Below are 27,742 nucleotides of genomic sequence, written 5' to 3' on the forward strand. Positions count from 1 at the left end.
TTGCAATTCTTAGGAACGTGTAACTCCTCCGCCGCCATGATAACACTCGCCCGAACACGCCTCCAATTCGCGCGAAACTTGGCCAAGAGACTTGACGAGAATCGGCCACTGACAGCAGTGGAGATGAGAGCGCGCTTAAGGAACAGTTAGAGAGGAGGATTCTATCTAAATATATTGCAATTATAAGTCACAAATCATTGGTCCCATTTCTAAATACTAAAGATGTTCGCCTACTCACGATTCTATATACATCTGATTATACCGATGCAAAAATGTAAGAAACATGCATCGCGATTTCATCCCACATTGCATCCGGTCAATGTGGTCAGATAGATTTGCACTTAAAGCAAGTCTTTTTAATCTTTTGAAATAAAATGCAAACCAAAATATGGACAAACATAGACAAATTTAACCAAGGATACAAATATAGAAATGTTTTTTACATTTTTCAAAAAGAAATACCATAGGAACTTTCAACAGTTTCTGTACCAACACAAACCATACTTTTAAACATATAATTTTTATTTTGTCAATTGTAATCCCGTACATTAACTGAACATTAAAAAGCATACATTAACCTGTAACGTGTAATGGCAAGAACTGTGGCATTGTAAACAGTTATACATACATTTCATTTTGGCAAGGAACACATTGAAAATACTGTATGCTATGCAGCACATAGGTAGGGTTTTCTTTTTTTCTGTTTCAGTGTAAAAACTACTGTATTCACATACTTTCAAGAGGCACTTTAAAGTAGATACACACTTCCACGTTGCTTGGCAAGACTAGTGGCTTTAAGGAGTAAATAGTGACCCCTTTACTAAATAGCATAACTGGAGCAAAGTAAAAAAAAAAAACATTACATTTTTAGGTAACAACCTGATATATTCAGTATAAAAATACATACAGTAGAAACAATGCAGAAGTATATACACGGAGCATGACACTCGAGACAAAATACACATAACAAAACCCAGATCTACCTGACATAGCACACAAGCAGACAGGACAACTATGACAGTGCCTTATAGAGACTCAACAAGGACTCTGTAAGGAAAATAGACGGGTCTTAAATGAGAATTTAAATGTATCGAGGCGAGGGGAAGACTGGACCCACAGTGAATCAGAATCAGAAAGGTTATTCTACAGCACTGGAGCAGAAACAAAGAATGCACAAACATCCTTTTACTTGGCATGGTATATATAAAAGCACCTGGTTTGAGACCTTAATGTGCTGATAAGGTCAGAGATACGGGGAGTTAGGTGGCTGAACGGTGAGGGAATCGGGCTGGTAATCTGAAGGTCGCCAGTTCGATTCCCGGCCGAGCCAAATGACGTTGTGTCCTTGGGCAAGGCACTTCACCCTACTTGTCTCGGGGGGAATGTCCCTGTACTTACTGTAAGTCGCTCTGGATAAGAGCGTCTGCTAAAATGACTAATTGTAATTGTAATTATATAAAGACAATTTTTTAATAACAGTACTGCAATGTTACAGTAGTCAGTAGTAGTGGTAGAGGTCAGTGTTAAGACTGCTGCACGTCTTCAGATGGATGCTCAGTACAATGTCCCATCCTATGCAGAAGACAGGAAGAGTTTGGCCTTCTTCTTTTGGGACGTACACCTGGAGATCATCAACAGCGTTAGCTTGTCCTTTCTTGCGTGCGTTTGTGTGAACGTGCGTGCGTGCGCGTTTGTGTCGATACTTTTGTGTGCAGGTGTGCGTGTATGCGTGCCTGGGCATGATACTTACACTGTCCACCCTGCCACCAAACACAGTGACAGGATTAACACTGTGATGCCAACCACGGCACCAACCACCCCCACATCCAGGTCTTGCTCTGGAACAACCTGTATATCTACAACCCACAGAGGCAACAGTCCATGCTGTCAGTATACATTAGATATGCATAGCTGTAACTTCACTCAGGCCAAAAACCTACTGTATGTAGGCAGAGGAATAAATTGAGGTTTACAACTTAATACAGTGAACAGTTTGATGATGGATGAATGGATACAAAGACGAGGATAGGCAAGATAAGTCTGGGCGCAGAGCTCTTTATATATTTATTATCAAGGGTGGGAAACCAGTCAGTAGAGATGATGCGTCAGGTTAAAGATCCAGGACAGAGTCCCAGATGGTTCAAGACATTGTGCTGAGGTTGGGTGGTCGTTAAGTCTAAAACGTTAACATGCAGGGAGATGTGTCTTGGGCCGGTAGCTCCACCCGTGTAGTGTCTTGTGGCCGGTATCTCCACGCCTGCTGTTTCCTGGGGCAGGTAGCTCCGCCCCTGCTGTGTCCTGGGGCGGGTAGCTCCGCCCCTGCTGTGTCCTGGGGCGGGTAGCTTCATTCCTGCTGTGTCTTGTGGCGGGTAGCTCCACCCCTGCTGTTTCTTGTGGCGGGTAGCTCCGCCCCTGCTGTTTCTTGTGGCGGGTAGCTCCACCCCTGCTGTGTCTTGTGGCGGGTAGCTCCACCCCTGCTGTGTCCTGGGGCGGGTAGCTCCGCCCCTGCTGTGTCCTGGGGCTGGTAGCTCCGCCCCTGCTGTGTCTTGTGGCGGGTAGCTCCACCCCTGCTGTGTCTTGTGGCGGGTAGCTCCACCCCTGCTGTGTCCTGGGGCTGGTAGCTCCGCCCCTGCTGTGTCCCGGGGCGGGTAGCTCCGCCCCTGCTGTGTCTTGTGTCCACCTCTTCAGAGGGTGGACGTAGAGATCTGGCCTGAAGGGTGTTGAAACGCTGTAGTGTTGTATTTGCTTGTGTTTTTGCCTACTTCTTAGTAGTTGTGGACAATTACGTTGTCATGTTTCCAGCAACAGACATCAGGAGGTCTGATCAGAGGTCTGACAGAAAGAGACTGATCTCAACACCCAGTAACACTTTGGAGTCAAGGGGGAGGCTGCAACAGAAGATATATGTATGGAGAAAAAAACGGTTACAGGGTTACCTCGATCACAGGACCGTAGACTCCAGTCACTCCAGAATCCTCTGTCAGCACAAAACTGGTGCACCCTTGACCTGACCCGGAAGCACTCCCTCTCAGTGTCCCCATTGGAGAGATGTGTGAAGGTTGTGTCTCTGGTTACACTCGTTCTCTGGCAGGGCAGAAACAGGACATGGGTTTGAGGTTCCCTTGTCAATGCTGTGGGTGGGCTCATCCAGATAAAACAACTCCCCATGCAGACAAAGTGCAGGGATCTGCCAGGGCTCAGGGCGCAGAACTCTTTATATTGCTCTTGACATCTTAATACTATGATTGTGACGGGCTGTCAACTGACAGTCACGTGTTACTGACAACATGGGGTGAAGCCTACCAGCAATAATGGTCTGTCTTTAATTTCCTCACTGATCTCCACCTCCCACTCCAAGCAGCCTTCAGGGACTCTCCCATGGGGTGGATCCCAGTACAGCTTAACTTTCCCGTCTGGATCTGCCCAGAGATCAATCACCTCCACAGCTGCAGGCTTCACTAAAGATACACAGCAGAAATGGAGGTACATGATAAACGACAGCGTTATTTACATCCTGTTGCCAGGAGACAATGTTGTATTCTATAGGAAGGAGGAGACACCGGAATGTTTGGATATGACAGAGAAACTACAGCAATCCTCAACATGGTGGCACAAACGTTGTGTGAAGATATATAATCGTAATACCCTGATTCTGAACTTGCAGGGAGAAGAAGGCAGGCCTCACAACCACGCCTGGAGAGGAGCTGTTCACACAGATGTTGAAATCAGTGAACTCTTCAAGAAGATCATGTGATAAATTGCAGCCTGTCCTAGCCCTGTTTTGAACAATGTAGCTTGGGCACTCCTCAGAATGTTCCATGTCACTATGCCTAGCGGTTTGGAAACACAAAATACACAATGCAATTAAACCACTAACAACCATAATTAAACCTTGCCAGAGCACACCTTCTTCTGGAAGCGTCCACGAGTACATAAAACTGACAGAAGTTGTGTTATTACACTGTAATGTGATTACAGACGACTTGCTATGAATCTGCCTACCAGAAGTACAGGTTGTACTGGGCCTTGGCCAGGACGTCAGGGCCATTGAGCCAGGTACACTCCAAGTATTCCTGCTGATGGAACACACAGGAAAATCCCTGGACCCTGGAGCCAATGACACCTGTTGGGGATTGCAAAAAGATTAACAGATACCCCACATATAAATGGATTTAAATAGTGAACAACCACATCCAAAAAAACATTGACAAACAAATAAATGAATATAATCATAGGATTGGTGGGATATCGTTGTGAGTGGAAGCTACTTGGATGGTCGTTTTCCCCCTCTCTGTGATGTCATTAGAACCTACCTGTGTTGGAGGGCTGCACGGTCAGATCTGTAAAATTGCTCTGGATCTCTGAGTAGTTAGTGGAGGCTCCTTTCAACAGTGTGTACAGTCTGACCTTTACTGCTTTCTCAAGGTCAAACTGAGCTCTGTAGCTCCTCCTCACTGTTCTGATTGCCTACAGGATCAACCCACACACAGAATATCCTATCCTCAGGCTTCACCTTCTTCACACCCACTCAGACATGAGCGATCACAGACGATGTGTCACTGAAGAGGCTAGGAGCGTGGGAATGTCCCTACCGTCCACCTGCCATTGTATGAGTTGAGATACTCCAGCTGGTAGCGCAGGGTGCAGTCGGTCCTGTTGAGCAGGCTGGCTGGGGGGCTCCAGGTTATCAGGAGTTGTCCCAGACGTCCCTGGTCATGTATCTCAACTTCCTCCGGCGGAGCAACTGAAATGTGTTTCATTTAGAATAAGCATACTTTCAATTATGTACTTGTACTTACTGTAAGTCGCTCTGGATAAGGGCATCTGCTAAATGACTAAATGTAAATGTGCTAAATGATTAAATGTAAGTTCACTCTACAGAAACTGAAAAAATAACCTTTTCTTTCTCTGTTGTTTGAAGAAAAAAAGCACAGTTTCTCATCTTCCTGTATGCAGGCTTCCGAAATAGTCAGTGGAGAAATAAGTCAGACCAACTAACCTGTCAATCCATTCATCTGGATAAACCCACTCCAGTGTAGAATTAGCATAAATACAACTTCATGGCCCAGTAAGGTTTTTCTGCTCAGCAACATTCTGCTAAATTCCTTAAAGACGGAAAGAATATCATTTTAAAACAATAGCTAGTCCAGTCTCCTTTGACAACCTAAGCAACCAAGCTGACATGGCCAAATCATGTAAACTATTGCACTAAGTTACCCTATTTGCACTAAGTTACCATAGTTGTTCCACTAAGTTAGCCTATTAGTATTTTTGTACTTTTATATTGAAATTTTATACAGTATATAGCTACTTAACTTTGTATGTTTTTATTTTATTCGAAATTCTTACAGCCCTTTAGTATTAGTTAGACTTTGCACCGTTAGCATAGTTAGACTTGTACACCACTATTCAAGATTTATGACTCCCAATTTGTTGAATGTATGCCAAAGTAGACTCCTGGTCTGTGCAAACTTTCCTGGCGATAAAAACCCTGTTCTGGTTCTTCTTCTGATTCTATTCCATCTTAATAAACTATTGCTAGATATTAGAAAATCAAATTTTATAGCATTTTTGTGAGCATATTTAGATTTCGTGGATTGAAAAAAATTACTTATGTAAAATACATTCTACATTACAGGGTATTCATCTAATGTTGAATTTAAAATCAGTCTATCATCAGGAAAGAAAAGAGATGAAAAAGGTCTAAGAGGAGCAGGAGAAGGCATTACTTACTGAGTGGTAGCAGCCAGTGTGGAGCTGTGCTCTGCTGAGTTGGAGCAGCAGGAGCTGTTTGTCCCAGACGGTTGAGGAGGCAGTGCTTTTGTATAGCTTATTTAACAAGAGGTTGGATCTACAAAGAGTTACAGATAAGCAGCCACATGAAGGCATTCGAAATTTATTTACAGGTGTCTACTGTGGCAGATGTACTATAAATAGTTAAATAAAGGATGTACTCAAAGCTATAAACAATTTCCGTTTTATTTTGTATTTTGGCCTTGAAACAAAGTTTAATTAGTTTGTTTCTTTTGTCTTTCTTTTCTTTTTTAAGAAACACCCCAAACTTTTTACAGTGGATATATTTACAGACATAAGGTTTGGTCTTTCAGAATCATTGCATGCATTTAATTTATTTTGAAATACAAAAATTCTTATGTACAGAATACATCAGAATGTTCTTAATGATATCATGTGTTGACAATCTTTTAGCCAAACTTGATGCACTGTGTGTTCGACATGGGTAATGTAAGGAATGGCCCTCAAGTGGGATATTTGGAGACAAACACATGGACAAATCAATTGTTGTTTGTTCCAGCCTTAATTTGATGCTGCTTTGATTGATTTGTAACTTGGTACATTATAACCAGATAAACAATGACTTTCACGTCCATCTACGGGAAAGTAGATTTGAGCAGGGTGTTTCCAGCGACACAGGTCGTAATTGGATAGGCCAGTTCTAGCATGAACGGGCTGGTAGGTGAACTGTAAGGCATTCTGCTCAAGGAAGGCAGCCAAAGATTTGACGAAATGAAATGTAAGCAAATAGAATTTGAAGTGAATGGGGGTACATTGTATTGTTTATCACAATTGGGAATCATCCAGCTTGATGAAATGTAGTCGTGAACGAGATGTTTTTTACGGCTCATTTGGAGAATTCAATGACCATAGATATACTTTTTTGTAATCGAAATCAAAATAACTACACAGAGCCTTCAAAATCCAGTAACTAACATCACAGCAAACAAATTAGAGCTAAAAACCCTCAGAACATTACTTAATTTGTTATCAGGGTTGAAACACACAAACAATTAAACAAAAGCACAAAAATACAACCAAAAAATAAATACATAAATAATTTCCCTGATATACAGTTTCTTAGTAGAGAGTTGTCAGTGTGTATCTATTTGCATTAAGCACACTGTTTTAGCTGTGAATCCAACTCAAATAAAAGGAACCAGTGAAAATAAATGTACAAAACATTCTTAAGTTGCACCAAATTGTCCAACAGATAAAATCACAGCAGTAAGTACATTGTACATAATAATATCCTGACTGATCAATTTGTGCTTTCAACTTGTATTAAAACAAGCACAGAAGGTTGCATCAAAGCAGCTGAGAGTCACAGTAGTCTTATGTTTACAGTGTGCCGTTTCCTGTGACTACTGAGTTTAGGAGGAACAGCTTATTCCAACAGCAGTGGTCAGCAGAAGTCAAGACGACACAACAGGTGAGTTGGCTAAGCACCTGCTCCAATACTAACAGCCATTCTGATCATAGATACTATGTTTTTCCAAGCAAGCGTTTCTTCTAACCCCCAAACAAACTGTGTAGGTGGTGTTAGTTTTGGCTCTGGCTGGGGTTTCCCAGGCCAGAAGAGAAATACGATTAGCCCAACTTCCTGCTCTGGGACAGAAGACCAGGTGGTAAAACATTCTTATTATTATCATGACTACAAATATCTGTAAAATGCTACTTGTGTCAAAGCAAAAAAATCAAGCTACAAGTGCAAGGGCCACTTGATCTGTGTTGTGGCTGGTGAACCAGCATGCAGTTCACTTCTCTTGAAAAAGTGAGTGCATACCTGCCTTTTAAAACAGTTTTCACTTCACGATGGCAGTCTGAAACACAGAAGGTTGGGAGTCTTGTCAGGTCAGATTTGGCTACTCCAGTCTCAGCAGTCTCTGGGAAATAGTCATGGCAACTGGTCTTCCTCTTCCTCTAGGTTCCCCCTGTCGTCTGACCTTTGACCCGACTCGGTTCATCACCTCTCACAAGGTCATTGTGCCTTGTGCAGGTCACAGAGGTCATACAGTCACACATATTCTCTACACACGTACAGTATGGCCCCCCCAATGGGACACAAGCTAAGAATCTGATGGAGGAGAGGCAGGACCAGCTGACATCATATAAGAGAGTGAAGGCCTCCCCTCTCGTGGCTCCGTCAGCTGGTAGCGGGCTCCTGTCCTTTGGCCCTGGGGGCCGTCCCCCGTTTGGGTTCCCTGGTCCCCAGTGGTGAGGTCTCTCATGTGAGGGGGGGTGGAGGGCTGGGGGGTGGAGGCAGGGCCCAGCTGAGGGCTGGGGAGTGGAGGCAGGGCCCAGCCTGGTGCTAAACAGCAGACAGCTGGGTGGGCTTGGAAGCAGGCAGCTCCAGCAGGGCCTGAACAGTCATTCCTACCTTCACAAGCCCACGCTCCTCCAGGATGTGATGGGGCAGACACAGCTTGTCCTGACGGATGACGCAGACAGACAGAAAACACACAAGCACACCCATGATTGATGTTTGTTTCTGGAAGCCCTTGAAGTTCACTCAGGGTCAACATTTTTGTCACGGTGTGTGAAAAAGGGTGAGGATAACAGTGTGTCTACCTGCGGAACGCCCAGCTTCTTGCAGGCATCAAGAAAGTTCTCCACATTCCTACGACACTTTGCCATGCTGAGCTTTGGCTGAGAAAGATGACACATGATTTACTGTGGAAGTCCTCTCTGCAGAGGCATGTTTGGATTTAATTGCTTAATTATTGAGAGCTATAAGGGCAGAATATTTATGAGCAGTACCTATCAAAGGTTCGGGAGACACATGCCTGTTCCTATTTCATATGCAACAAACTAGGTCATGTAATGGTATGAAGATTTAATTTGACTAAAATGTAAAAATAATGCCACAAAAAGTTTAATTTTCATCAAACTGCCACCTTATGCAAAGTGAGTAGAACACAGGTTAACTGCCCTTGACCAATCATTTGTTGCCACTACCTAAAAGGGAGGGCTTACCACTGCAGGTGAGGGCACATGGATGCTGGCTACAGATCTGGGACGTATGTGATTGGCTAGATGGCACAGAACAACCCCGTCCATCAGGGCGGCCCCAACATCGTCAGGCAGCAGAACCTTCAGTCTGGACTCAAGGTTCTAAACAGAACCACACCCTCACGTTAGTCATGCCCTCATTGCACATTGCTGTGAATCCCTGGGAGATCCACTTCACAGATGACACATGACTCGAGTGACGTGTGGAAGTGTGATGGCTGAGAGAGGTGTGGAAGTGTGTGCAGAGGGAGGGGACATTGGTGGAGGGAGCGGAAGCACCAGTGGACCTGGAATTGAAGTAGAGGTTTTGGGAATCATGACTACAACTGAAGATATGTGATTATGTAAACAGCCAATGCTTCTTATGACAGTCCCAACAGCCTGCCTTGCTCATTGACTTTTGTACAACTTTAAGCCTTGTTGATGACCTATGACAAATAGGCATTTAGCTGATGGATTTAACTCATGTCAGATCTTGTTTATGAGCCCCATATATCGCTAAGAAGGCTACATGGCTAAACACGTTTAAGTGAAAAGTATACAACGCAAAATCCATTATTGACATTTATCTATTTTCCATAGCTTAACATGTCTTGATTTGCCCTGTTGTTTTCCCTTTAGTGCTCTAAGAACACTGTCTCTATCTGCTCATGTGAAAGTATAAAAGGCCCTTACAGATGATGTAAAGTCTGCCTGCAGTGTTTTCCTTTATCTCCGTATACTAATGGTCAGAGTCTGTCTGCTAGTGGGCCTGCAGTGTGTTGTCACTAAGGGCCTCATTTACTAACATTGCGACCACAGCTCAATCTGAGCCTTTGCCAAACCGCAAATAGCACATGGTGTATTTCCGCATTTTGCATGGTATTTATCAAACCAGATCCTTTTCAACGTCTTACTCCGCCCTTTTGTGTTACTTAGCGCGCCGTTAAAAGACGGGAGAAATCGCCTGCATGTAACTGCCACCATGGGTGATTCGAGGAAAAGAAAAAGAAGGTTCAGCGAACAGGAGATAGAAATATTGGTTTACGAAGTTCCAGCTAACATTAACATGTACCAAGGAAGAAATACACCTCTCCTTCCATCTCTTTGTGGCACACACCCACTTTCCCTTATACCCTCCCCAGCAGCGGTAATCTGCGTTTTTACTCAAGTGCGCTGCCTTTGTAAATACGGTTTTATGTCTTTACCCGCTATTTTACGCCTGAAATGGGCGCAATCCTGTTAGTAAATGAGGCCCTGAGTGTCCTTTTATGCTTGTGTGTTTGTGTTTGGTTTGTCCTATGTTTTTTGAGCCTTCTGACCTGCCGTAAGATGCCAATTTGCTCCATCTCCTCTCTCAGGTGCTCCATCTTCCTCCGCATGGTGAAACTGGGGTCTGTGGAGGCAAACTCTTGGCGGCTGCTCCTGCTAAATGCTGTTGGGCAGACAGAACAGTCCGGATTCACCAGCAGACATGACGCAACACAGAGAACCCACACAGAGACACACGGCTCGGCCTGCTAGGGGCGTTGCTGTACAGAGCCTGTCAGGAGCTCCAGCCTGTTTCCCACGAACAACCAGGGAGAGGTCAAGTGTGAAAAAAACATGAACTCTCTGCTCTCAAGTTAGGATTGTTTTGGTTTGTATTGCTGCAGAAAGGAGGTGTGAGGGCTTGCAGTGTCCTGGCCTCTGGCTTAACTCTGGCGGTTTGGGAAGATAATGTGAGAATGGTAGGATATCCTGTTATCCATTTTAGAGAACCTTATCTGCATTTAACCTAAGAAACCCATTACTTCTTTAGAAAATGGTAAAAACCTTTTCTTCCACCCAATCTTTTAGGCAAATAATAGGAACTATAAATTGACTTACAGCTGGTATGTGAGGTAAATTGATGTGACAACTTTAACTTGTGTTGTTTTTTTTATGTTACACACCATGTTTTACGTTAAAATCAGACACAAACACAAATCAATTACTGTCTCTCTTTTTCACGTTACCATTCTAGAGACGTAGGGTCCAGTGACTAAATCAATAAGAATGCTTATTTAACCTCCCATGGAAAGAGGTGGAGTAGAGTTCCTTGGGATTCGGATGTAAATAAATAGTTTCAAAAGCCAGGGCAGGTTACTTAAGTGCTGTCTTAATCAAACTATCCATTGGTTTATGGTAGAGGATGTTAACATGCAAAGATGAGGCTGTTTATCACGTGGTACTGTAGAGTACTGAGGTGCACTTTTCAGGGAGTACAGGATGTCCATTGTTAGTATTCTACGGCTGTGACTAGTAGAGTTCTGTGGAAGCCCTAACCAAAGGCGGGACCATGTTTTCCACAGAATTTCTGGGTAAAGGTCTGAGCCAATAAATAATATAGAACACATTTCTGAATAACTCACCTGATCTAGGCTTTAAACCAAATACGGTAAGGGTTGTGCTGAATTCAGAGCTGCGCATTCCCTCCTGAAAATAAAACAGGATTGTAGCTGCATGTTCATAAAACATTCACAGTATTGTGTAAGGTACAGCCTGGTTAACGTACAACCAAGGTGGATTCTTTGGTGTTATTGTTTACACTGCCTGTCTTACCTCACACTCTTCATTACCACTTGAATTCCTCCGGGCACTCTGGCACTTGTACTGGGGAAGAGAAAATTCAAATTCAGTGATTACCTCACCTTGGACGTATACATATTTCTTTTCCTTCTAGGGAGTCAAATATACAGAACAATTGATAGGGATCACTCCTGAGAAAATAGCCCTTTGGGGTAGACAGGATGGAGTCCCAAGTTATAGGAATATGGCAACTCAAGCACTTTCATCTCCATAAATCTCCCAAATCTGTATACCTATGGCAACTTTGGCAAACACAAATGTCAACTTGTTTCATTGAAGAGTGCAGGACATAAACTTTTGTAGAATTTGTGTGAGTCATTGGTCAGAAAAATATTACAGTAGTGTCTTAGCGTCCACAGCAAATCCAAGAATGATACATTTCTGGTGTTCACAGCACACAGAGGTCAACGCTTTTTCTTAAAATTACACTTGACCTGATGCAAAACCTTAGCACTTCATTCAGAATTCAACACTAATGGGTGTTAAATTCATAAAAGAAAGCCTCAGTAGAACATTCACACAATGTCCAGTGATAAGTGAAATTCTGAAATGTTGAGGCTCTGGTGCAAATGACCGTGGTGTAGTTGAAGTGGTTCAACTGTTGGTTGTTATGGAAATACCAGATTTAATGAGTCATGACATGAAATTAGTTATTTCATAGTTGAATGATAATGTGTCTTTGTCTTTCAAGATCAGAAACCAAAATTGGATCATGTTTCACTGTATATGCAGTAGGACATGTAAAGGGAGTCAGATGGCTGAGCGGTGAGGGACTCGGGCTAGTAATCAGAAGGTTGCCGGATCGATTCCCCGCCATGCCACATGATGTTGTGTCCTTGGGCAAGGCACTTCACCCTACTTGCCTTGGGGGAATGTCCCTGTACTTACTTTAAGTCGCTCTGGATAAGAGCATCTGCTAAATGACTAAATGTAAATGTAATGTAAATGTGTCACAACTAAATATTAACAACAGTTAATGTTATGGATTTAACTCTAGGAAAGTGTTCCTTTCAACCACACCATTAAAACCCAACTGTTCTGAAGTAATGAAAATTACAAATATACTGTTTCCTGTTCCTTAAAATGTAACATTTACTGTTCAAGAATGGAACAAAGGTTTAATGTTTCTGAAGAGCGTGGTAGCGCGTGGTATTTAACTACAGGTGTAACCACTATTATTATTAGAACGAGAACCAACATTTAAGTAGCGATTCAGATGAAGAAGATAGTGAATGGGCCCGTACCTTGAGATAATCTTTTCTAAGGTATTTGTTCCTCCTACGCTCCTCGTTCTGGTTGAGGACGGGAGGTAGCTCTGGCCACTTGGCCTCTGTTTCTGATTCAGATTTGAGGCTGCCATCGAAAGAACAGGACGATGATGGCTGCAGAGACATCCGGATGAAGGTCAACATGCTGGAGCGTGCCGTCAGGCTAGATAACATCAGCTAAACAAACGTCCCCGGTAAATTTACTGTTAAGCCCCAACTTTATCGGGAATAAGATTATTGCTCACTTTCCATGCTGGTGTACCTCACATATTCTAAACAAATGTGTCCTTTTCATTAGAATATATCAAACAAATAAATGTGATCTCATTCAAGAACTGAAATGATGAAGCGTGAGAAGGACCAATGTATGGGTGAAATGGATGACCTCAGAGAAAGGCGTGTCGTCGTCAGTAAGGTCGGGATCCTTTCCAATGAACATGGGGAAAGAATAAAATGAAAATGAAACATGACATGGATGAATAAACTGCTGCTGATAAATCAACAAAATGAAAGAGATAGACTCATACCAAAATAGCAATCGTGAAGAAACATGTCATGTCAGCCTAGTGGAACACTAACCTGGCCACCAAGAACTGATGCTCCACTGCTGCCTTCATCCAGAGAAGCACTGGAAGAGAAACAACCTATCAACACCTACAGACAACTCATCAACTGTCAGAATCCAGAGTCTGAAACTCTGGAGCGGTTTAAAGCAGCTAAATGTGTTCAGACTGTGGTCAGGAGCCTATGATGGCACACTAGGGGAGAGCTAACCCTTCTGGACCGCAACTTCTGAGCGGTGAGGGAGTCGGGCTAGTAATCAGAAGGTTCGCCGGATCGATTCCCCGACGTGCCACATGACGTTGTGTCCTTGGGCAAGGCACTTCACCCTACTTGCCTCGGGGGGAATGTCCCTGAACTTACTGTAAGCCGCTCTGGATAAGAGCGTCTGCTAAATGACCAAATGTAAATGTAAATGTTGAATGCTTACCTGCGAGTGGCTTGGGATTGAGATCTCTGTTTGCTGCTGGAACTTCCTGAGTGACTGAGGAACCTGTGGAGGAACAGGAGGTCACATGCAGGCTCAGTCCCACGGCCCGGCAGAACCCCTAAACGCTGCCACCGGCTCTCTGTGCTTTTCTAAGGAGGCACGACACTTGTTCACGTTCTAAACATGCGCTAGACACTCACACACAAACACAGAGAAAACACGCCGTCTCAGTATGGGGAAGGAAAATGTTCATTCCTGACTTTAACCGGCGACAAAAACTGGAACCCTCTCTCTTCACCATGCACTCTGCTTCTCTCACAGTCTCACTGACACACAGTCTCACTCTCGCTCTACCTGTGTGCTCGTCCAGTTACCCTTCTCCGGTGAATAAGACTCTCTGCTCTACATATTAAGGAGCGGCGTCTACCAGTCAGTCATCAGGTGTGCACCAGTCAGGTCCAGGGAGGGGGCAGGGGGGGGGGGGGGGGGGGGGGGGGGGGGCAGGAGATGGATGAGGCAGGAAGGGAGCAGGAGCCGGAAGGAAGCAGGTAAAGAGAGACAGTAACAGCAGGTGAGAGGTTAGCTTGGGGAGGAAAAAAGGTAACATGATATTGGAGGGTGGCAAGCAATCCGGGTGAATGAGCCAGTGCTTTTGTTTACGGATGACATCATACATTTCTGCCAGTTCTGTTCCAGAGAACCCCTGTTCTCAGGAACTGTCAGATAATACCTGTTATTCAATTACCCTGTCAAGCTTTCTGGGTGGCTCTGAGCAGGAAGACACATCCACCCCCACCCCTCCTTGTCCTTTGATATCAGAAAGGAAGGAGCCGGCGGAGATGGGTGGATGCTGAGCTGAGCCACCGTGAGGACATTGAGATATGAGGGCAGGGGAGATATGCAGCAGTGTGAAGATATGGAATGAGGCAGGGCGGAGCAGCTGGGTGTGTTTGTGTGTCTGTGGTTGTGTCTGTGGACAGTCTCCCACCTGTTCTGTTGCTCCTGCTGGAGAAGCTGCACTGCAATCTTCCTCAAGTCCAGCACCTCCTTCAGCTCATCCTCCTCCTCCTCGGCCAACTGTTCCTTATCAGAGCTGGGAGCCCCAGAAAGACAGGACAGCAACACGATGAGAAAACACCTGCTAACGTCTGGACCACTGTTTCACACTCTGGACTAGAATTTAACAAAGTATTATCATGACTCCTGTTGCGGCTATCTAATGTCTGAGCTAGCGTCAGACCTGGTGTGGAATGATACCATGTCCTATCTCAGCCACTGATCTGTCTGTTCCCTCTGTGGTCTGCAGATATCAGATCCACAAAATCTGATATTGTGTTTTTTCACTCTCAGAACCAAAATGATGACAAGAAGGATGACAGAAGATGATATTTACAAAGCAGTGTCTGTCATCTAAAATGTCTTACCCAGATTCCTCCTTCCAGCTCTCCTTATCTTTGCTTTGGTGTGACTTATTCAGGACTTTCTCCAATTCCTGAAACACATGGAAAATGTATAGCCACGGAACATAGAGGCAGTGAACTCGTACTGGTGTTCTAGTGCAGTAATGGGATGTAGTGGACCTTTATGCAGGTGACATAAGGGCTGTTCTGCTGCATGTCTCCCTCTGACAGACCAGCATCTTCATCTGGGTTGGGCTCTATGAAGTCATAGGGGTCTTGATCTAAGGGAACAATGCTATGTTTACTGTCATGCTACATAAACCATTCTCATCTGGTGACAGAGGGGGATACCTGGCTGCTGTCTTGAGATGAAATACCTTTGCAGGAGTCCATCTTGGAGAGGAGTGACAGGGCGTCGGCGCGGGCCGTCTCCGACAGCTGAGAGTGCAGGCTGATAGTGTCGTCGTCCGAAGGCTGAAGAGAGGAAGAGAGGATGAGGGCGGGGATGAGGAAGGGGAGGAGCTGAGGGGGAAGCTGTTAGGTTCTCCAGAGGGAAGTCTTGAGGTTCTGTTTTCACGTTAGGACGCTACAGCCGAGCGATGAGCTCAGACGAGTCGGGAGAGAGAAAGTGACCTCTGACCTCTGTCGTAGAAAGCCTCTTGTCCCCGTTGTCACTGCCTATACCAGAGTCAGGGCCGTGGTTCTTGCTGGGGTAGAAGTCCTCCATGCTGCATTGGAAAACCAAGCGTGACGGTGGGCGGTACATATGTAGGATCCTGTTGATGTGATTGGCTGCGATGCACTGAGAGGGGGGCGTGTACCTGTCTGTGAGTGGCTGGGGGAGGCATCCCCGTTTGCCTCCCAGGGAGGGGAGGTCCAGAGAGTCAGGTTTCTTATCCATCCTGCACGCCTGGATGTTCAGGTACTTGAATATGTGCACCTTTCCTTTAAGGCAGATCTAAAATATACAAATAATTGTAAATTGTCAAATAAATATGTCTCTGTGTGTACTAAAACATCAAGTAAATAAATTAAAGAATAATTAAATACATGAATACACATCCAAAAAGAACACAAGTCACCACTAGATGGCGCCATAACATAATTATCACAAAGTCTCAGCTAGGGGGACATGTTGAGCATTTCTGTATTTAATAGTCATCTTCACACAGACAGACAGATACACACACACACACCTGTGCAGGTGGAGACTGCATAGGGTTGTTGTCCAAGACTATGTGCAGCAGCTGCCTGAGTTTCCTGTAGACTGGAGGAATCTCTGTGATCTTGTTGCAGGAGAAGTCCAGTCTGATGAGGGGCAAGTCAGCCAGCTCTGGATAGAGAAAGATGGAGATGGTAAAATACCCATAGCTCACTCTGTCTCCACAGAGGATTTACAGGAGGGAGACATTCTCATGATCAAGGTCATGGAGAACCAGGTAGAATCATGTGACAGGTGGGGCCCAGTAACCAGGTGGAGTCTGACCCTCAGGAAGCATCTGAAGGCAGTTCCTCCTGATGTTGAGTTCCCTTAAGGCATGAAGCCTCCCCACCTGAGGGGGCAGCACCTGGATCTCATTACAGCTGATGTCCTACAGGGAGAGACATAGCAAAGTCTTACATAGACAAACATACACAGGTCCACACATCCATTCACACACCCACAGACCCAGACAAACAGACCCATGCACACATCCACAGACACAGACAGACAGGCAGGCAGGCAGGCAGGCAGACAGACAGACCCATTCACACACCCACAGGCACAGACAGACAGACAGACAGACAGACAGACAGACAGACAGACAGACAGACAGACAGGCAGGCAGGCAGGCAGGCAGGCAGGCAGGCAGCCAGGCTCATTCACACACCCACAAATAGAGACAGACAGACAGACACTCTCATACAAACCATGCTTACCAGTTCCATCAGCTCTTTGGCTTTTCCAATCTCCTCTGGGATTGACACAAGCTTGTTGTTGCTCACAACCAGCACTTTGAGGGGGAGGCTGAACAGATACTTTGGCAATGTTGAGAGAAGGTTCCGGCTATAGAAAGACAAAATACAGGTAGGCCAACCAACATTAGTATGACAGGACACTGCCATGCCTCGAAGGTCAGTCTCTGTGTGTTCAGGTACACAGTGTGGGTGGAATATCAATGATTCAGGATCTACACAGAACTCTTGACCTTGTGTAAGAGAAGACCAGCTCTATTTGATATGCAAACAGTATCAATGTGGCAAGACTATTGTTGTTTACGTGACAGTGTTTTGTCTGTGTCTATGCATGTTGGCTTGTTTCAAGGCCTGTTTTGGTGTGTGAAAGAGGAAATGCTTCTGCAAGTTCATGTTTGTGAATTCACTGAAAGAGGAACACTGTAATGACTCATGGGACGGCAGTAAATCTGGACCTGACCCCAGGTCTGGGGAATCAGGCCTCCTGTAGGGCCTGCGACAGGGATCACGTGACCCGTCACTGACCTGATGTTGAGATACGTCAGCATCTGCAGGTTGATGATGGCTTCTGGGATGCCTTTGATGCAGTTGTGGTAGAGGTTGAGGGACTCGAGGGGGCAAAACAGACACACCTCTGGAGGGATCTCCGTCAGAAGGTTCTTGGACAGATCTGAGGGCCGGAAGGAGCGTAAAAACACAGCGTCACTGGTCTGACCTGGGGTTTACCGCGAGCAGACACGGAGTCCGACCGTATTCTGAGAGTGCAACTATAGCTGCTGTGAGTTGAGTCTGATAGGACTGATGTGGGAGGGTGGATTGATTCCAGGAAGTCTCGATTGGTCGATATGTCTAAATGATTGATCAATGAGAACAAGGGCTCTTTTTCAAAGTCAGGTCTGCTGTTATGGCATGTTGTCTTGTCGGTTCTGTCACTCACACGACTACAGTCTTGTTGCTTGGGTCGGATGAATCCATGCGACATCCATCCTCAAAGTGTTTCTGGTATCGATCGAACCAACATGAGTGCTCTGGCACCAGCGCTGTCTGTGTATGTAACAGATTTGGTGTTGACACATTCTGCACCTGGCATTCGATAGCATCCAGAAACATCTTCCTGTTTGGGCTGTCCTTGAAGGCAGTGCACTAAGCTGCTGATTCGATTCCAGCAGTGCTCTAATTTCATGGGTTGTGAATCAGAACATGAATTATGAACACGCTGTCATGCTCCAGACAGAACCCATTGTGAGGCAGGAGGACCAATGTGTGATGTGATGTGACAGCTAGTCAAGCACACTATCACTCCCATAAAGCCCTTCAAGTCCTGCTGACAGATGCTCCTGCCGGCCAATCAGGCGCCGTCTGGAGGGGGCGGGCCTCCACACCTCAGAGAGACACTCGCTGCACTTCAGTTCATTCATAAATTGGACTGACACACACAACTAGCAACACTGCGTTCACGAGCTGTACATCACACTAAACAACCTGGCTTTGGGAGTCAAACACACATAGCACTTTACATGTCTGACATTCCTCCAGAATGTGCCATCATACATTGGTCATGATTCTGTATAGTGCAAGGCTAGTCTGTGTTACAGTGTGTTCATGGTATGGCATTCTGATGTCAGACTGGGTATGATAGCCTGCCTGGCAGTCTGTCACTCTGTGTGCTTCAGGCAGCTGTTCTCAGACCGGCCTGTGTGTGAAGGAGAACGTGGAGCTGCAGAGCTTCACGAAGGATTCTGTAAAGGCACTGCCGATGCCATGGCAACAGCACGGGTCCAGGAGGAAGCGGCGAGTGAATGCGTCTTGAGAGACGTCTCTGGCTCTGGGTGTTTGGGTTTGCCTCGGGAGTGAGCCTGCGTCTCTTTTCCCGGCTCGTCTTGGAGTATGTGCATGCAGAGGAGAGTACTGGTGCTGACCTAACTGGAAATTATACTGAAAGTTCCTCAAAATGGACAGACTGTTGGTCCCTAATCTGGCCTCTGGCTGTGTGTGAATGTGTGCGTGTGCGTGTATGTGTGTGTGTGTCTAGGGGGGATTCAGTAAGCAGTGCAGTATATGTGTCAACACAGCTGACAGTTTCCAGGTGCCCATCCTTATATTCTAAAACAAGGTCATTGAGAGACTATAGGTATCACATCAAGCAAATTCACAGAATTGGACTGTCATTTGCGTGCATTTGTTAAAACCCGAATCAGCTCAATTTCAGCTTCAGTTCCCCTGCGAGGAGAGAACCGTTTCTCCCTTCCTGGTTTTTGGGGACATACCAGCTGAGCACATGAGAACGAGTTTGCCCTGAGGCTACCATCTTTTCAGATGCACCGTGGCAGAGACGCATCATCAAAGGCAGTGAGGGAACGCTGCCAACATCAATGCTAGTCAGACCCCCCTCTCTCTCTCTCTCTCTGTCTCTCTCTCTGTCTCTCTCTCTCTCTGTCTGTCTCTCTCTCTCTCTCTGGAACACAGTGAGACTAATCACACAGACCCCACTGTTTCGTCTCACAAAGAAGACAAGCTAATCTGGGCAGAGATGACAGAGACATCTTAAAGTAAGCCTGTGACCAAAGTTTGACTCACCTGAAAGGGGGACATTTGTACATTTAAGGAAAATGAAGTTCTGCCTTCCTCTATTCTAGAAGTAGGCGTGTTGTTTGGAAAAGATACGTGTTGATCCACAGGGTAGTTTGTGTACACACTGCTAGCTCGCTGTGTGCAGACATGGTAGGAACAGTCTGCAGAAAGGGCTTGACCACAGGTATAGCAGTTAGTATCTCCTTCAGTCAAACAAACCTTTCAGGTAGCTCAATCTTCGAAAGAACACAAATGATCATGTGACTCAGTATCCTTCTATGAGGAAACGTCAAGACACCATGTCACCATGTCACCATCATTACCACAGAGCTAGCACATTGAGGTGTGTCCTCCGCATTATAAGTGCACACACTGAACTCTGCATAATGTGCTACATGATAAACCCATTTCCATTGACAGTTAAGTTGTATCAAGTTCATCAGCTAGACTGTGGACAGTACCACAGGCAGCAGCTAATCGCCCGAATTATGTGTAGTTATCCATTCCCCAACATGAGGATTAGTAATGGCCACATTTGTAATCCCTGCTTCTCACCAGCCAACCAGCAACCTCCACTTTCCGTCTTCAAGAAAACCTGGGCTACCCATAAAATATTCAGATGCCAGACCATTCAGTAAAGTCCACACAGAACTGGCACGCAGGAGAGAGGTAGAGAGAGAGGAAGAGAGAGAGGGATGGAGAGATGCAGATAGAGATGAGCTCAGGCATGCATTCGGAGGCTGGTCTAGATTTGGGTCCATCTGGAACAGGGAAAATTGAGCCAGCATCCCCACCACGTCACAACAGGAACAGAGAAGGAAGGGGTGTCCCAACCTCAGACTACACTACCCACATGTCTGCTCTCAGTAACCCTTCCTGTAAACTGCATGCCTATATTTCCTTGAATTTCCTCCCCAGATCCAACAGGATCATTTCTCTGCAGAGGAGCCCAAACTCCACCCAACCAATCAACTGAAAGGATGAAACGAGAGCTCGTCCTCAGCTTGGTGGTGACACAACAGCAACAAATCAGCACAATCTGTCTGCAGGGACAGTGATGGGAAGTCTCTGTGACAGGGACATCTCTGTCAGACAAAACCAAACAGGAAGTTGATTTACATGTCAGCTCGAGTGGACAACTGTATCCTCCGGCCTGGCAGGCTCCATCACAAAGACTAGCAAGGTAATACACCTTGGCAGACACACAGACACACACACACACACACACACAGACACGCACACACAGACACACACACATGTACACACACACACAGACACACACTCATACAGACACACATAAACACTCAGACACAGATGCACACACAGACACACACACACACGGTTCACATGTGCGACCCTGTCTAACTGTTAATGTGCTTGTAGCGAAATCCCATTAGTGTGTAATTTCACAGCCTATCAGGTGGAGGGTTAGGGTTGGTGATGATGGAGACTAGGAGGCTCAGCTGCTAACCAAAAGGAGGATAACCCCCCACCCCACCCCCCCAGACACCTCCTGCGCCCCCCAAACGACCCCCCAGGGACCATCTCTCTTCGCGACGGCCAAAATGGGGAGAGGAGAAAGGAGAGGGGGAGAGACAGAGCCGTAGAGAGAGACAGAGAGAAAGAGAGAAAGAGAGAGAGAGAGAGAAAGAGAGAGAGTGTGAAAAGGGTGAGAAGAGAGTAAGAGACCCAGAGAGGGGGAGAGGTGGTGGAGTAGATGGCGTGTCACACCATATTACTCCCACTCATGAGCCGCCCCCCTGAACTTAGAGTGTATCATATATGTACACCTCCCCTGAGGCAGGCCTGCAAATGGAGCCATGGTAGGCTGCCTCAGATACACCCCTGTTGGGTTAAGTGGAGGGGGGAGACGGGGCTTTGTTTGGGACCAGTGGACCCAAGAGAGGAGGTAACCTCACCACTATATTTTCTATTCCCACCCTCGCTGGAGGGACTATGTCTCTCTGCTGGCCTGGGAACGCCTTGGGGTCCCCCAGGAAGAGCTGGCGGAAGTGGCCGGGGGGAGGGAAGTCTGGGCCTCCCTGCTTAGGTCGCTGCCCCCGCGACCCGATCCCCGGACAAGCGGCAGATGACGACGACGACCCTTCCCTAATTCAAGGTGTCAGTCCCTGTGAACAAAACAATCTTGACCAACGTGTGAGAATGCCCTCAAATGGCGTTGTGACCTTGTAGCCTAATCTCATCCGCGTTGGAAGATGATAGGACAGTAGACACTACGACACGCCCGTCTAAGACAAGTACGTCTGGCGGGGACAAACATTTCCTCTGAAGACAAAACCAACAGCGTATGCGAGCATGATTCACAGTGACAGGTCGACTTCATTCCTGTATTCACGTTTCACACACACTCGAGAGACCAAACGGAGATGGCCTCGGCGCTGCTGCGGTGTCTCTGCTGAGGCGGGCGGGCGGTGCAGCAGCCAGGGCTCATCACAGACAGACAGAGCAGTTAGGAGCCCACGTGAGGAGCAGCACAACCCCTGATCAACACACAGGGCTTTCTATGTACGGATATACATACACAAACACCCGCGTGCACACCCAGACACGCTCCCTCACATCCAGGCACACAGGATTACACAGCCACATACCTCAGTCCTGTTTTTAAGCACTCCAAATGTTAACACAAACTCCAAAATAGTGTCAATTAAACAATTAAGCTCTGTAATCATTGTCTTTATTGGAAACCACCTCACTGGCCAACAGGAGAGTGCCCTGTGGGAAGTCAATTAGATTCAGCAGTACGCTACCAAAAATATCTTCCTTTCACTTTCAATCACTTGCCTTTTAATTTCTGTATCGCTCCCTCTGAGACAAAAAGAGAGTCGGATTCACGCCAAATGATTCTTCCCCACACAAAGACCAACCAACAAGCAGACACCTTAATGAGAAACTTCAAAGCACCCAGTCTAAATTCAGCATCCTGTGAAAAGCCAGTGGTGCCAGTTCTGTGCTGAGTGATCTGGCGTTAGAACATCAATCATTCATACCCAAGGCATACCACATGATTGAGCCCTGGATTCCTTTTCTGGCGAGACCCATCAAAATACACTTATAACCCCCTGTTTCCTGTGATGTCAGAACATAAGGAAGCGGAGGCTTAACACACGTGTGTGTGTGTGTGTTGTGTGTTTGTAGCTCTTGATCTCTGACAGGTCTTTGTTCATTCCCATGACACAGACTCACCGGAGCCCTGCTCCAGAACGGCGATCAGAACCCAAACAGCAGCATGTGGATGACAACACCCAGACAGTTAGCTGTGTACAGAGACCAAGAAAAAAGACAAACGCTGCCAGGGAGAAGAACTCAAGGGAGGACCCACGAGGACCATCGTGGCCCAAAAACTCTCTCTCCAGGATGTGGACCCTAATGTTGCGACGCTGCCTCCCATCTGCGTATGAAGCACAGCCCCTGCAGGGCTGAACAAAGGCCAGACCACCGCTGAGACTCCCGTTGGTTGATGGAAGACGGATGGGAGAGGATTTTTTTCCTGTGGGGCTGTCCACCTCCATCTGCATCCCCATCCTGGCCCCTGACCAAACCCCATCTGTGGCAGGGCCAGGCTGCCGGCCTAAGCAGGCAGAGCAGGGCTACAGCTCGTTAGTTCATGTCCACAGCTAGCAACAGCAGGACAGGGTCTGCCTGGATGACTGGCTACTCAACACAGCTCCACCCTGCATGTTCACACCCAAGCTCACAGTTCAACTGTAGACGTTAACAGTGGAAGTCTAACTGATTACAAGGCTGAGTGTGGTGATGGGGTTGATCTGGCTTACCAGCAATTTAAATGTAACGGATCATTCATTAATAAAGCTTTAAATGTGTGTTTAGTTTGAGGCACGGTGCTATTGTCAGGAGTTATAGGAGCTATCCGTGTCTGCCAGAGGGGCAATATCCTTCAAGTCCAGTGGCTTCTTAATTCCTGGCTCTACCAAGGGTATTGAAGCGTAGGGTGCACGCTTTGGAGCAAAATGGCTGCCATTAATCACCAGGCCACAGCAATGAGCCTGTGGTGGATGGTATGACACGCACAGAGACTCTACCTGCTCTTCCCAGTTTTATTCTTAGCTTTCAATTTCTCTTACAATGTCACATTGTCAAAGAGCACAGGCCTTGAGTGGCTGGCTCCAACTAAGTGCATCACCTCAGTGTGCATGCTTAGCAGCCGGACAAAAGAGATCATGTCAGGGGATATCAAAAAGATGGTTGGGGCTCCTGGTCTAATCTGATAAGTATCTTCACAGAGCTGGTTGCTGATAGACACGCGACACACACACACACGCACACACACACAAACACCCTCTGCAGTGTTTACAACAGAGGTAGCGCTCAGAATTAAGCCCATTCTTACCCATGTTCCCCACAGATAATCACAGTCATTTGGCCCGAGATAAAGAACCCTAATCGAATTATGTCAGAGAAAGAATTCTAATCAGTCTATAGGAGCTCCGGACAACACAGGATCAACTTCCTGATTTCACTGGCAGGTATGGTGCTAACATGTCCAAGCATGCTGGAGAACACCTGCAAGCCCAGAAGAGAACTGGGAGCTTAAAGGAGCAGTTTACTCAATCATGACACTCATTCAAGACCAACGCACCTGAGGGAGTAAAGGTCACATGACTGAAGAACCGAAACCTCCCCAAAGCCCTGCATGGTTCCTGGCCCAGGGCCCAGTGTTTACGGTCCACACTTCTCACCTTTGATGGCCAGGCATTTCCTCAACCATTGTCTGTCCAACTGAAGGGTGGAATTTGGGAGGGTGGTAAGATGATAGGGAGGGTGAGGGAGGCTAGGCTGGAATTCTGCTCCCAGAGGGTGAGCAGAAGCTCTCTTGTTAGCAGCAGTGGGTGCTAGTTCCCTTGGGCCAGGGTCGAGGCATATAGCTGCACCCTAGCCTCTTGGCTCCAACATCTGGGCCAGTTGAGACCATGGTCCCCCTCTCTCCAAGGTCAGGGCATCAGCTTACAACTCTCACACATTCCCATGGGAAAACTAACTGACTGCCGACAAATTGTCAACAGCCCACAGCAAACTGACGCCACTGTGTGAGCTCGCCTTTCTCTCTCTTTGTGTCCGTCTTTTGTAAACAGCACACACACAAAGACACACAGGCTGTGGCCCCTGTTCACATAGCAGCTGGGTGAAACTTTAACGGTCGTTCCATGACATATTTAAGAAGAAGGTCCAATTAACAGATGGGGGGGTTTTGTGATGAAACGCTTTGAACACCTCCAACTAAAAGTACAAGGAATTGTTCTTAAGTCATTAACCAAGTACTTGTGAGACATGAAACACACATCGTGGCTGCTACACTGATTGTATTCAACAGTAAAAGAGCTTCATCTCCAAGATGCAGGGTTCTGGATGGGAGAGTCAGAGTTAGTTAGTTTGTCTAAATAAACAGTTTAGATTGTGATGGAGTATTCACTGCAGTTCTCTATTAGATAAATATGCATTTCAAAAGAAAAGGTGATACTTCTTTGTGGATAAGTGGATTTTGTTTTGCCAGTGGCATGTCCCCGCACGTGTACCTGCAGTATGCAGACACAATGGAGGTATTTTTCAGGTAATTATGTCATGCAATGCCACATGACATTCCAGCACTCTGGTACTCCAGCAGACAATTAACCCTTTGTGCTGGAAACCCTTCTCTTTGATATAGCCCAGTTAATGATGTGGACAACTCACCCTACCTCGTTCAGCACAGTGTACGCCTGCATAAGGCACGCACAGGCTGATGTCACTTCCTGTCTTGACTGATTCTCCAACTCTTGTTACTCTGTATGATTCACATCCATCATAGACCGCTGTTGTACTTAACCAGTGACATAGGTGTTTTAGTACTGAAGCAGCGTAGGCTGATGCTATCTCCCACTGTATATTTCAGGCCAGTCATATTGTTTAGACGACTGACTCTGACTGTTTCTGTGGCCACAAACAAAAGCGCACATCCTATCGCTCCAAAAATAGACACACAAGCAGCTTGTTACTTCAGCTTGATAGGAAATACCATGTATAATTCAACTAAAGCCCTTCAAAGTAAGCTTGAATAAATCAACGTCGCTGATGTAGTTGAGTAGGCTATGTCATTCATTTAGGGATGTAAGGTAGTGTACTGGTGAATTGACAATGTCATTCAAAGGATGTCAGTCATAACGTAGGTTGGTTCTTCCAAAGGTCTCATGCAATCATATGCTTTTGTTATTTGAGCAAGGAGCTATCTTAGACAAAACTACTGATTTTGCCATTTCCCCTAAAAACCGAATGAATCACAACAAGCATGTTACTTCTCTATAGCATTTCCAGAGCTTTTTCCACCAATCTAAAGAACCCTACCAGACCAAGGCACAAATCTAAATATACATTGTTACTTCAGTTTCTTGTTGCTTCAAATGGTAGGCGCCTTGGATTCACCAAGCAACGCAAACTAGTTTGTCTGTGAGTGAGTGCGGTGTTGGGGGCTGGGCTATAGATGGAAAAGAAACTGTGTAGTTTGGGTATTTAGCAGATAAACACAAATCCAATCAATTTGAACACAAAAAAACAATGAACTGGTAAAATAATGTCTAAGAAGTCTTGTGAAAAGACATGCAAAATGTACACGCATACAAATGCTTTATTCTAAAATAGGATTAATGATGGAATAAAAATGCTCCTGATGGAACCTATACCAGCCTATCTTAGCACATAGATCACCGAGCCTCTCAACATCACATGTGTGTAGCCTACAATCAAGAGGAAAACCTTGAGACACTGTGGTGAACAGTCAGCATGTCTAGCCTATCTTAGTGTAGGTCTCGCCTAAAAATCTCTATAAGAAAATCACCCAAACACCTTTCTTTTTGGAGATGTGTGCGGTTGACATGGTCGCAGAATTCTAATCAATCACTACATTTACAACTGCATATCCAGAGGAATAAAAAACGGGTATTCCTAATGAAAGAATATGATCTTAAACCAATATTAAAGAAATGGATCCGATATAGGCACATATTTCCTGTGGCAGGCAGCGAGGCACGCGCCCCCATACTGTAGGTTAGACTGAGAAGACTCCTTTTGTCTTGGGCTGTCGGGTACAAAACAGCATCTGAGTGAACATCATGCTCCCTGAAACTAAAACGTAAAATTAATCGGCCAAAGACAAACAAGTCGTAGGCTACAGTAACCTATATCCAATTTGTGATATACCCAGGTGCGCATCAGCTAGTTATCGCTATCAGAAATGTAGGTTAGTGTACAACGGCTCATTCGCATTGGCTTGGGTGCGCCCGTTTCATTCATGCATATGGTCTCAACAGGGGGGCGATTGAGCCGAGGCGACCAAAACAAGCAGACAGTTGTAATCTAGGTTTGCCGCTGCATTCCAAGCACCCTTTTACATTGAGAGACATTACGTGGAATTCCACACATTGTTCATTGTGGAAACGAGTTGTTAACCTTGTGTATACTCACATGCCACCCAAGTGTTGCGTAAAACACAAATTTAATATGCATAAGGTTGTGCAATTGCGAGAAAATTTGGTAATTTTGTTACATGCACAATAAGGTTTTACTGGCTATTTTATTAAACCAACAGAGGTTACGAGTGCAAGCAATAGAGACCCACCTGCTTGTGTCGTATCGGTAAGATCATAGCTCATTCCAGGATACTCTCTCAGCTTCCTCCCACTTAGATTCAACATCCCGGAGCACACGGCATCCTCCAGAGCACGGTCTAAACTACGGGCCGTCAGGAGCTGGTGCTGATGCTGGTTGATACCCGGGTTCCATTGAGGTCCATTCGGATAATGATGGCTTTGAAGAGCCGTTACTGCTCCCACACCTCCGTGACTCGACGCCATTTTCGTAAGAGAAATTATTCTTACAATAATAACAGCGACTGTTTCTCCGCCCATGCGCATAAAGCAAAGGCACACTCCAGGGACGTTAGGGGAAGGGCTTCTCTTGAGAGGGCGTGGGCGTAGGGGGACGACTTAACGAGTTACGCCTATTCTATTTCTTATCAATGAGAATAGGTTGTTCACGACAGTGAGATTGCACACAGTATCCTCAACCGAAAATGGTTGTCACGTTCTTGGCGAGCCTCTCTGCAGTCTAATTCAACATGCTACATGTAGGGTTATTCGGTCCCTATAGGT

General features: G+C 45.9%; 2 protein-coding genes across 9 annotated transcripts; both read right to left on the minus strand.

Annotated features, from left to right (window-relative positions):
• Positions 1 to 501: 501 nt before the first annotated feature.
• Positions 502 to 5,834, minus strand: il13ra2 (interleukin 13 receptor, alpha 2). Of its 4 annotated transcripts, none has more exons than XM_047020115.1 (10): positions 5,734 to 5,834; positions 5,000 to 5,105; positions 4,593 to 4,744; positions 4,314 to 4,467; positions 4,003 to 4,123; positions 3,646 to 3,704; positions 3,304 to 3,458; positions 2,937 to 3,084; positions 1,751 to 1,856; positions 502 to 1,621 (listed from the first exon to the last, which is right to left on the minus strand). In XM_047020115.1, exons 2-10 carry the CDS (start codon positions 5,091 to 5,093, stop codon positions 1,573 to 1,575), a joined length of 1,038 nt encoding a protein of 345 aa, XP_046876071.1. In that variant the 5' UTR covers positions 5,094 to 5,105; positions 5,734 to 5,834; the 3' UTR covers positions 502 to 1,572. The 4 variants fall into 4 exon arrangements, with proteins under 4 accessions (XP_046876071.1, XP_046876069.1, XP_046876072.1 ...); XM_047020113.1 differs by having other exon boundaries at positions 3,646 to 3,830; positions 5,734 to 5,833; XM_047020116.1 differs by lacking the exons at positions 502 to 1,621; positions 1,751 to 1,856 and adding an exon at positions 1,867 to 2,710 and having other exon boundaries at positions 3,646 to 3,830.
• A 65-nt stretch (positions 5,835 to 5,899) lies between these two features.
• Positions 5,900 to 27,514, minus strand: lrch2 (leucine-rich repeats and calponin homology (CH) domain containing 2). Of its 5 annotated transcripts, none has more exons than XM_047020108.1 (22): positions 27,211 to 27,514; positions 17,535 to 17,679; positions 16,974 to 17,100; positions 16,540 to 16,645; positions 16,250 to 16,386; positions 15,875 to 16,011; positions 15,694 to 15,781; positions 15,431 to 15,527; positions 15,234 to 15,334; positions 15,078 to 15,145; positions 14,642 to 14,746; positions 14,008 to 14,076; positions 13,654 to 13,716; positions 13,242 to 13,290; positions 13,048 to 13,086; positions 12,639 to 12,839; positions 11,368 to 11,418; positions 11,178 to 11,241; positions 10,107 to 10,219; positions 8,770 to 8,907; positions 8,365 to 8,442; positions 5,900 to 8,224 (listed from the first exon to the last, which is right to left on the minus strand). In XM_047020108.1, the coding sequence occupies exons 1-22, from the start codon at positions 27,503 to 27,505 to the stop codon at positions 8,105 to 8,107; spliced, it is 2,391 nt and encodes a 796-aa protein (XP_046876064.1). In that variant the 5' UTR covers positions 27,506 to 27,514; the 3' UTR covers positions 5,900 to 8,104. The 5 variants fall into 5 exon arrangements, with proteins under 5 accessions (XP_046876064.1, XP_046876065.1, XP_046876067.1 ...); XM_047020109.1 differs by having other exon boundaries at positions 12,639 to 12,776; positions 27,211 to 27,513; XM_047020111.1 differs by lacking the exon at positions 14,008 to 14,076 and having other exon boundaries at positions 12,639 to 12,776; positions 27,211 to 27,513.
• Positions 27,515 to 27,742: the final 228 nt, after the last annotated feature.

The sequence above is a fragment of the Hypomesus transpacificus genome, chromosome 5 (assembly GCF_021917145.1).
Source record: "Hypomesus transpacificus isolate Combined female chromosome 5, fHypTra1, whole genome shotgun sequence".
Classification (NCBI taxonomy): Eukaryota; Metazoa; Chordata; class Actinopteri; order Osmeriformes; family Osmeridae; genus Hypomesus; species Hypomesus transpacificus.